The sequence below is a fragment of the Osmerus eperlanus genome, chromosome 7, assembly GCF_963692335.1.
Source record: "Osmerus eperlanus chromosome 7, fOsmEpe2.1, whole genome shotgun sequence".
Classification (NCBI taxonomy): Eukaryota; Metazoa; Chordata; class Actinopteri; order Osmeriformes; family Osmeridae; genus Osmerus; species Osmerus eperlanus.
Window position 1 is genome coordinate 21739585 of NC_085024.1, and position 10446 is coordinate 21750030.

General features: G+C 51.4%; 1 protein-coding gene across 1 annotated transcript in view; it reads right to left on the reverse strand.

Annotated features, from left to right (window-relative positions):
• kcnn3 (potassium intermediate/small conductance calcium-activated channel, subfamily N, member 3) overlaps positions 1-5594 on the reverse strand; it is a 19978-nt gene extending 14384 nt beyond the window's left edge. The window contains 2 exon segments of the mRNA XM_062466332.1: positions 2629-3739; positions 4589-5594. Of these exon segments, the coding sequence (XP_062322316.1) occupies positions 2629-3707 (1079 nt within the window). The 5' untranslated portion in view covers positions 3708-3739; positions 4589-5594.
• Positions 5595-10446: the final 4852 nt, after the last annotated feature.

Below are 10446 nucleotides of genomic sequence, written 5' to 3' on the forward strand. Positions count from 1 at the left end.
CCTCTCTCCCTCCCTCTCTCCCTCCCCTCTCTCTCTCCCCCCTCCCTCTCTCCCCCCTCCCTCTCTCCCCCTCCCTCTCTCCCTCCCTCTCTCACTCCCTCCCTCTCTCTCTCCCCCCTCCCTCTCTCCCCCTCCCTCTCTCCCCCCTCCCTCTCTCCCTCCCTCTCTCTCTCCCCCCTCCCTCTCTCCCCCCTCCCTCTCTCCCCCTCCCTCCCCGTTCCACGGCACACACCCATACATCTCTGTCATGACCCTTCTCATCTGCCTGTGCCCCACCTTGAGTGGCTTCATCTTGTTGTCCTTGATGGTTCTCTCCTCAGCTCAGTCATATGGTTGATGAACCGAAGCAGTGTTAAGCAGCTAGGGGGGGGGGGGGGTTATAAATATTGAGACAGTGCCTTTTTAAAAGGGCAGATGCCCCAAGACTCCCCCTGGACCGGGCCAGCAGAGAGGTCGTCCTCACCCGCCTCGCTGCCACCCAGCCTGTCCCCAACCTCACACGCACTAGTGTCAAACTAACACACACGCACTGTTAGTGTCAAACTAACACACACACGCACTATTGTCAAACTAACACACACACACTGTTAGTGTCAAACTAACACACACACACACTAGTGTCAAACTAACACACACGCACTGTTAGTGTCAAACTAACACACACACACACACTAGTGTCAAACTAACACACACTGTTAGTCTCAAACTAACACACACACTGTTAGTCTCAAACTAACACACACTGCCTGAAGCAGGTCCAGCCAGTTCTGTTACATCCACCATTAAACAGACAAATGAGACACACCCACTCTCCACTGACTGTGTCGTCCCCCCGTCCCCCCACCACCAACGTCCCTAAGCCATCCTAATTTACATCACCAGCCACCCTCCAATCACACTGCACAATGCTGCCATGGGATCAACGTGACCAACCGGACAGGCTGATGCAGTCAACCCAAGGTCGGAGCAAAACCCTCCCACTGTTTGTTCCTCCGGCGGGAGCACCATGGAGACCAGGGAGCACCAGGAGGACCAGGGAGCTCCAGGGAGGACCAGGGAGGACCAGGGAGCACCAGGGAGCACCAGGGAGCACCAGGGAGCTCCAGGGAGGACCAGGGAGCACCAGGGAGCTCCAGGGAGGACCAGGGAGCTCCAGGGAGGGCCAGGGAGCTCCAGGGAGGACCAGGGAGCTCCAGGGAGGACCAGGGAGGACCAGGAGCACCAGGGAGCTCCAGGGAGGACCAGGGAGCACCAGGGAGCTCCAGGGAGCACCAGGGAGCTCCAGGGAGCACCAGGGAGCTCCAGGGAGGACCAGGGAGCACCAGGGAGCACCAGGGAGCACCAGGGAGCTCCAGGGAGGGCCAGGGAGCTCCAGGGAGCTCCAGGGAGGGCCAGGGAGCACCAGGGAGCTCAGGGAGGACCAGGGAGGACCAGGGAGGACCAGGGAGGGCCAGGGAGCACCAGGGAGGGCAGGGAGCTCCAGGGAGGGCCAGGGAGCACCAGGGAGGACCAGGGAGGACCAGGGAGCACCAGGGAGGACCAGGGAGCACCAGGGAGCTCCAGGGAGGACCAGGGAGGACCAGGGAGGACCAGGGAGGGCCAGGGAGCACCAGGGAGGGCCAGGGAGCTCCAGGGAGGGCCAGGGAGCACCAGGGAGGACCAGGGAGGACCAGGGAGCACCAGGGAGGACCAGGGAGCACCAGGGAGGGCCAGGGAGCACCAGGAGCACCAGGGAGGACCAGGGAGCACCAGGGAGCTCCAGGGAGGACCAGGGAGCACCAGGGAGCTCCAGGGAGGGCCAGGGAGCACCAGGGAGGGCCAGGGAGCACCAGGGAGCACCAGGGAGGACCAGGGAGCACCAGGGAGCTCCAGGGAGGGCCAGGGAGCACCAGGGAGGGCCAGGGAGCACCAGGGAGCTCCAGGGAGGGCCAGGGAGCACCAGGGAGGACCAGGGAGGACCAGGGAGGGCCAGGGAGCACCAGGGAGCTCCAGGGAGGGCCAGGGAGCACCAGGGAGGGCCAGGGAGCACCAGGGAGGGCCAGGGAGCACCAGGGAGCTCCAGGGAGGGCCAGGGAGGGCCAGGGAGCTCCAGGGAGGACCAGGGAGCTCCAGGGAGGGCCAGGGAGCACCAGGGAGCACCAGGGAGCTCCAGGGAGGGCCAGGGAGCTCCAGGGAGCTCCAGGGAGGGCCAGGGAGCACCAGGGAGCTCCAGGGAGGACCAGGGAGCACCAGGGAGCTCCAGGGAGGGCCAGGGAGCACCAGGGAGGGCCAGGGAGCACCAGGGAGCTCCAGGGAGGGCCAGGGAGCACCAGGGAGGACCAGGGAGGACCAGGGAGGGCCAGGGAGCTCCAGGGAGCACCAGGGAGGACCAGGGAGCACCAGGGAGGGCCAGGGAGCACCAGGGAGCTCCAGGGAGGACCAGGGAGGACCAGGGAGCACCAGGGAGGGCCAGGGAGCACCAGGGAGCTCCAGGGAGGGCCATGGAGCTCTCGGCCAGCACAGAGCCACGCTGGGGGAGGTGTGCTGTGTGAACCAGCCCAGCTCTCCAGCCAGACAGACACACGGCCGTGACGTTAGGAAGGTGTGTGAGGTGTGTGTTCCCCCCCCCAGGCCCCCCCTCCTCCTTACCTTGTTGTAAACTCCCAGGACAGCTCTGTCTCGATCACCATGACGACTATGCCGAACATTCCAAAGATGAGTGCGTAGTCGCTAAGCCTCTTCCTCTTCTCGAAGAGCGCCCTCCGATGGCCCAGCTTGTAGCCGATGTTCTGGTTCTTGCGCTTCGAGGCTTTGGAAGTGCTCCCCCTAGCCCCGACCCCTGCCCCCCCTTGCCTGCTGCCCCCTATTCCCCCCACCCCAACCCCCGACCCACCTAGGGCCCCCCTGCTCTCCACCAGGGCATGGTTCTGATGGTATATTGACATCTGATTGGAGGTCGAGTCACTGATGTCATAGCCCCTGGCGTAAGGCGAGTCTTCTTTGGATGAGATGACGATCTCTGGGGGATTCTGGGTAATGGGTTGATTGGTAGAAGACTGAGCCAGAGAGGAGGAGGTGGGCAGGGCTTCTCGATCCCGCCCCCCGGACGCCGTCATCCCGCCCGCGGCCGTAGCTCCGCCCTCTCTGGTGTCGCTGCCGCTGTCTGATTCGATGAGGTTTCGGCGGGAAGCGCTGAGCCGGCTGAGGGGCTTCATGACGCCTCCTGTGTACTTGCAGGAGCTCATGGCGATCTCTGTGAAGGGGTTGCTGTCCCTGCGGTGAACCAGCGGACTGGCCTGTCTGTGCTTACAGCCCCTGTCTCTGTCCCTGTCTCGCTCCATGGAGGGGGAGTGTGACGAGTAGAAGAGGGCGTTGTACACGGGGGAGTTCTCCCCACTGAGGCTGTGCTGGGAGCCCAGACAGGAGGACAGGGGGGTGCTGGTGGGGTGGAGGGCGTTGGGGATGGGAGGGGGCAGGGGTTGCCCCCCCGCCGAGGACACGGGCAGCTTGGAGAGCGATGACAGCGGCATGCTAGGCGTGGTGGGGGACGGGGTGCTCCCGTTCAGACGGTCCAAGCTGGATCCCCCCATGTGGTTGGAGTGGTTTGTTCCCGGGTAGTTTCCGGTCATGGACGGATGGGAGATACCACTCAGAGGCAGGGGGAAGCGTGGGTCCTCATCCTCGCTCCCTCCCAGCAGAGCCAGGCTCAGAGAGGGGGGGGGCTCCATGGTTGGGACTGGGAGGATGACTCGCCCGGCTTCTACCACAGAGAGAGAGAGAGAGAGAGAGAGAGAGAGAGAGAGAGAGAGAGAGAGAGAGAGAGAGAGAGAGAGAGAGAGAGAGAGAGAGAGAGAGAGAGAGAGAGAGAGAGAGAGAGAGAGAGAGAGAGAGAAAGAGGGTGGGGGGGGTATGAGAGAGAGAGAGAGAAAGAACGAGAGAAAGAACGAGAGAAAAAGAGGGAAGAGGGGACAGGGGAACATTTTGAGAGTTTAATAAACAAGTGAAATGATGTGAGGAAGAAAGAAGGAGATTGAGTGAGGAAGCAGAACAGAAGGGAGGGATGAATGCAAAGCTACGAGAGGCAGAAAGGACAGAGCGAGATGGAATGATGACTTATGAGGTGGATGTAACGAGACCTAGGCTTGAGGAGAGATGTAGTCACACTTTAAAAACCTCTCTGATAGACTGAGACAGATAGTACCACGGTCTCCTTTCTCCCTCCCTCTCTTTCCCTTCCTCTCTCGCCCTCTCTCTTTATATCCCCAAGTGCCTTGTCCCTCCCTTTGCTGTCCCCCCCTCCCTTTCCAGCAATCTGTCATACAAATGTCATCAGGATCTGGGTGTTATTGTTAGCAGGGAGGGGAAATCCTCTCATTTACATAACACAAATCAAGCCTAACAAAATGATTGTCCTATAAATCAGTCTTCTCTTTAAGTAGGATTCATCTTCAAAATATATGCTATTGTTGATTATTGTATGCCATTCACTTGCGTCTTTAAATGTATTATATTAAAATGTTTCATGCTGAAAATATCCTGCAAAGTAAAATGATCTAAGGCAGGGTTTTCTCTGATCAAACACACACAGTTCTGTTTCTCTCCCTCCTACCTCTCCTCTCCGTCTCTGTCCCCAGGTCAGAAGTGTTGAATCACTGGCTGGATGGATATAGACCTCCACACTTTTTCTTTTTCATGTTGTCACGGCCATTCCATCATTGCTCGCTTCGCTTCCGTTCATATAGGTGGTAACCCGACAGGTCCTCGGCTTCCAAAAGGTATTTTCTCGAAATGATTTGCTAAATCGTTCGACGCCGGCTCCTTTAGTGAAGCGGTGCAAATAAATCTATGTATTTGTTATCCAATGATCGATTAATGACGAACCTTATTCGATCATGTCAATGTCTATAAAAATGACAGCAGTAAATCTTTCATGATGATATGATGATGAACCCACTGTTGCGACTGCATTTCTGATAGCTGGGGTTTAGCTGGAAAATGTTGAAAACTTGGCGTCTCGACATTGGAAAAAATTAAATATAGCCTACAGATTAAAATTACAATTTGTTAAAGCAATATGTTTCCCAACTCCTCTTGGTCATGATATCTAATGCTCTGCCTCTCTGAATCCGTCTCTCACTTTCACTCCACGGACCAACTTCTCTCCTCTCTCTCCGCCTACTAATTCTCATTGGACAGGCAGGCAGAGAAGCGAGATAGCACAAACTATGAATACATGTCAATATATCCACTAAACAAACGCTGTCATTCATAATGCTACTCCATCTCACCGTCAATAAACCCCAGTACCCAACAGTTTGAACCGGACCTGCCGCTACGAAGATCCCTTGCGAGACGTGTTTGGCACCTGTTACGTGTGTTGTTAAAAACCAAGACGGCTTTGAGAAATCGGGAAATGAATTAACTCTCCTGTCAGCGTATAGGTTAAACCATTCCTTCGTGTCAACGACTTCTCAGTAACATGATGTGGCAACTCAAGCATGTGTTTTGTTTTAAAACAACAACAAACGATTTTCTATCAAAATGAACAGACAATCGCTAATGGAAGGCGAAAGGGAGGGGGACACGGAGCGCGCGTCATCCGATAACGCGCTTCTCTGCGCTCGGCCTCCCGGAAAGGCCAACTGCCGAACAGAGAAGGATCATGGTCGGTGCAGAATAAAATACTAACTCCAGAATTTTGCTCTAAACCATGATCGGAATACTGTCGGCTCGTCTACCTGTACACCAAGCAAGATTTTACTATACGTAGGCTATCCTATTACATATTATTATTGTCATTATTAATTTTGTACAACAGCTTAACCCCGTGATTGGATCTGAGAAGGGTTTAATATTCCACGCATCCAACAGAAACTGTCTCGTGCTTATGTTGTTGGCGGCTGCGCTCTAAATCGGATAAATGCACGTGGAATAGTGTGGCAGGAGATTAGGGCAGAACCTTGTGTGTAATATCCAGACAGAACGGAATCTAACATAGGCCTCCGTAGTTCTTATATCCGTGGATGCACCCCCAGAATACGCGATTAATGTCATGTCATGTCACCTGGCTCTCTCGTGCTTGACGGTTTATACAGACTCCTCATCAGCGATCACTGTCGTCATGGTGACTGCGATGATTAGGGCACTTCCGGACCTAAACGAGAAGGGGTTGAACTAGGTCTCACGTCATTAGATAGCGGATAGGGCTACGGATAGAAGGAGAAATAGATACATAATGAGATAGATAGACATTTAGATTCGATTATACATCACATAACTCAGATAGAGAGGCAAAGGAGGAAAGAGGTCTGGGGCAAAAATAATAATAATATGGGTGAATATTTATCCCGGTATTTGCAGAGCTACTCTGTCAACGGTCGAGTTAAGAGTTCAGTGCGCTCTCTCCAAAGCCCCGGGTAAGGTTAGAGGTCACGCAGAGAGACAGGAAGAGTACACTGACGTCATAGGACGCAGCTGTGATCGACTTCACCATTGTAGGCCTACTAATCCTCAAATTATTTGTGCCCCTAATGTTAACACAACCTGCCCAGCAATAGTCTTGTCCAGACGTTGTCTACTAACCAATATGCCCATTTGTCTCGGAGACATTGTCTAGTGGACAAAGTCAGGATAAAGACAGCCACAAATAAAGCTGGGCAGGTTGTGTTTACAATAGGGGAACAATTATTTTGTGGATTAGTACTACGTAAAAGCTATATATACTGTTTGTAAATATAGAGTGGTACACTACTGAATTTCAACATTGTGTAGGCTTTCACATATCATTGATCAGGAATCGTGAGATTTTAGTCTGAAATGTAAAGGCGGGAAAGAAAGGCAGGGTTCATTGTATTGCAAAGGTTATCCCACCTTGTATTGGAAAGGTTACCCAATATTGTAGGCTAGGGTGTTTGTAATAGAAGTGAGGAAAATGTGAATAATGGAACAGATAAAGGAATAATGCATTGTAAGGCAGTTGCTATGCCAACCCTTGAAAATACAGACAAATTCCCCTTTTCCATTCCTTTCTAAATTGGTCTAAGAGAGAATTCTTGTGCAAGTCAAGTGACAAGAAATTACATATATCATATAGATTTTTGACAAGCGTAATATGATAGAGGAAGGCAGTGAGGGGGAGGAGACGAAAAAGAGTGATTTATTCATGAAAGATTGAGACGCCCCACGGCGATCCGATTGGCTGTGAAATTGTGAGGCATGCGCCCTCAAAAACATACGTGTTGACAGCATCACCCCAAAGCACAAGCGAACCCCCTCAGAGAGAGGAAAATGGTGTCCAGGCAGAGTCATCAGTTCTGATGAGGTCAGGGTCGCTCAGAAGAGCGCGATGGAGTCCGTAAATTCAGAACTGATGAGAAAAGATGATGCGGGGAGACCTCCTGGTTTCCCCCCTAATAGACCACCAGGGATGGGCATCACTCCATCAGACAGTCTGTAATAGCCATGCTCCCCCTTCTCCTTCATATCCTAATGGCACAGATTACATTAGGAGGGGGGTTGGGGGGGGGCTGGGGGGGGGGGGGTTGGGGGCGCTGTGGGGGATAACCCACAGCTTCAAACAAACCACTGTATGCAGATGGACTAAACCCACAGAACTGCACTCTAACTGTCGAGCAGGGAGAGAGTAATCAAATAGAGGGAGTGGGAGAGCATGGGCGAGTGAGATAAATAGAGGGCAGTGTGGATGAGAGAGAGAGAGACAGTGAGATATGTAGTGAGAGAAGGGAGACAGGAAGAGAAAGCTATATATGGAGGTGTGTGTATATAGAGAGAGGGGTGGGTGGGGTGTAGAGAGAGGGGTGGGGTGTAGAGAGAGGGGTGGGTGGGGTGTAGAGAGAGAGGGGTGGGGTGTAGAGAGGGGGGGGTGTAGAGAGAGGGGGGTGGGGTGTAGAGAGAGGGGTGGGGTGTAGAGAGAGGGGGGTGGGGTGTGGGTGTAGAGAGGGGGGGGGGTGGGGTGTGGGTGTTCCCCTCTGCCGTCTGACCAGGAAGCCGCTGGCGAGGAACATCTCGCCTCAGAACAACTGTGCCCTTTTCATGAAAGGACACACAGACATGCAGGGCTCTGGAAGAGATGGTCATAGCCTTGGTTGAAAGCCAAATTAAACAGAACATGACCACACTGATGTGTTGTAGATCAATCATGGTTGGGTTAATAAAGATTGAGAGAAAATTGAATACAAAATTATTAGAGAAAGATTAGGTTGGCCAGTCATTTTATAAATAGGTGGTGTAAATGACCTTACATCTTGAAGAGGTCTGTCCTTAAACCATTGATCAGTTAACAGCAATTAAAGATAATGACTACTTTATTACTTCTATACTGTTTGAAATGTTCTGAATATAATAAACAATGTTTGATCTATACCTTTCAATACTAAGCTCATGAGCACATAACCCTTGGTTATGTCCAGGAGAAATATGCCTATCTATGAATTATGTTTCTTGTATAATTGATAAACTGTCATTATGCTGTTTTATTATGCCTGCATAGCCATAAGTTGGGTCTTTGTAAGGTGTGACAAGGGAAGGCCTGTGTCACTAATGAAAGTCAGAGGTCACAATATTGCCAAAGTGTATAATGCCATGCAACTTTGAATGAGGAAAATAGAAGGAGTGACAAGGCCATTTCTAGGAGCCCTATCTAAAGACCTAAACAAAAGCTGTCTAGCACACATTGTTATTGGACTGGGCCTGCAAAGGCTATGCTAATCATCTTGTATCCTCCCATATTGTGATACTAAATACTCTCTTGATTTCCTGTATTCATTGTCCAGTCTTCTGTGATACTCAACTTGAGTGTAACAGACACCTGCACCTCACATTTGTGTAATAAATACATCGAATTTGTCTTGAACTTGTTTTAACTAATTCTTTTCATTGACTTGGTACTTTCAGAGCAATTGGGTATTATCTAATACGTCTTCAATCTCCAAATATGTCTGAAGATATGTCTCTCTTTGTGTCATAAAACCCACATAAAATATATTTAAACTATTTTGTTTAAGTCAAAAGGGTTACCTGCATATTGCTGAAACTTCTTCTGGGGAGGTTTATGTGTTTGTGTGTACCCATGCTGCACCACCCAACATCCACGACAAATTAATCTATTTACCCTTAACTATCAGTGCAGCACACTGCGTTAATGTTAAGATTGGATAGATTCGATTGTTTACATAACACCTGGAGTATTGTTTCTAAAGCTTGCAAAAAAAAATCCTATCCGTTTGTTCCAAGTATGTATTTGTGTTTGTGTAATTTGAGTGAAGTGTGCAAGGCCTCCTCCTCTTCATGCTGTGAGGACAGTAAGTGGGAGGGTGTGGAGGGCTGCATCTGTCTCTCTGAGGCCACAGTCAAGTGTTTGAGTAGTTCAGGGGCTAACTTGAGTTTCACAGAGTCAGCATGACACAGGGAGCTTCGTGTATGACGGGAGTGTGGGTGTGATGGTTCAACATCTTAGTCAGCTGTCTGCACCCTCACGGTTAAGTGACACTGACAGATTTCCCCTCTTCTACACTTTCTTTCTCTGTCTCACGCACCCCCCCCCCCCATCTCTCTTGCCTATAGTGGTCCCTCTCTGTCTGTCTCTCATTTTAGTCACTGCTAGAGGGGGAAACGTTTTCTAGATACATCTAATTTTCTATTTTTTCAGATCATTTCTGTCTCTTCTTCACCTTCATGTATTCCCTCCTTTCATTCTCATTTATTTCCATCGGAACGCATCGATTGGCTCATTTCACCCTTGTTCTGGGGCTAATATTTCAGTCTGCATGCCCAGCTCTATTTGCCTGTCAATTTTAGCACCCTTATCTGGTTCCTTTCTTTCCATTAGTCCCGCCCCCCTCCTCTCTGAAGATGACTGATTGGATCGGGGTGGGAGATTGACAGAATGAAGCCAACTGACGGGTCAAGAGATCACGATTAAGATCGACCCACAAAATGAGAACTACTTTAAAACACAGACACGCACAGACACACACACACAGACAGTGAACACACCCTACCCTACAGTGCTATACAGGGGGTTAGCAATACTGGCTAATCACCACAGATCAACCCAGATCTTCCGCTACATCACCTAGATGTGGTTTTACTAAGATAAGCATGAAACACTGTTCAGATACTGATAAGGGCACTTCCCCGTGGATCAGTCTGGCCCTAGCCATGACAAACAGGTACCTGGGGCTGATGTAATGTTGCCTCTCTAAACACAGTCTCTCTCCCCCTCTCTCCCGGTCTTCCACGTTGAGAGGACTCCACCTGGTGGCCACTGAGGGAACAGCAAGTTCACTCCCCATTGCTCAGAGTACACGAGTAAAGCCCTGTGACCTAACCTGTAAAAAGAGCTGTTCCAAGACATTTTAATTTGAAGACCCCATCTACCCAGTTGCTGTGAGTGTAGCTCAGTGGTAAAAGCACTAAACTGCAGATCAAGAAGTCACAGGCCCCCCC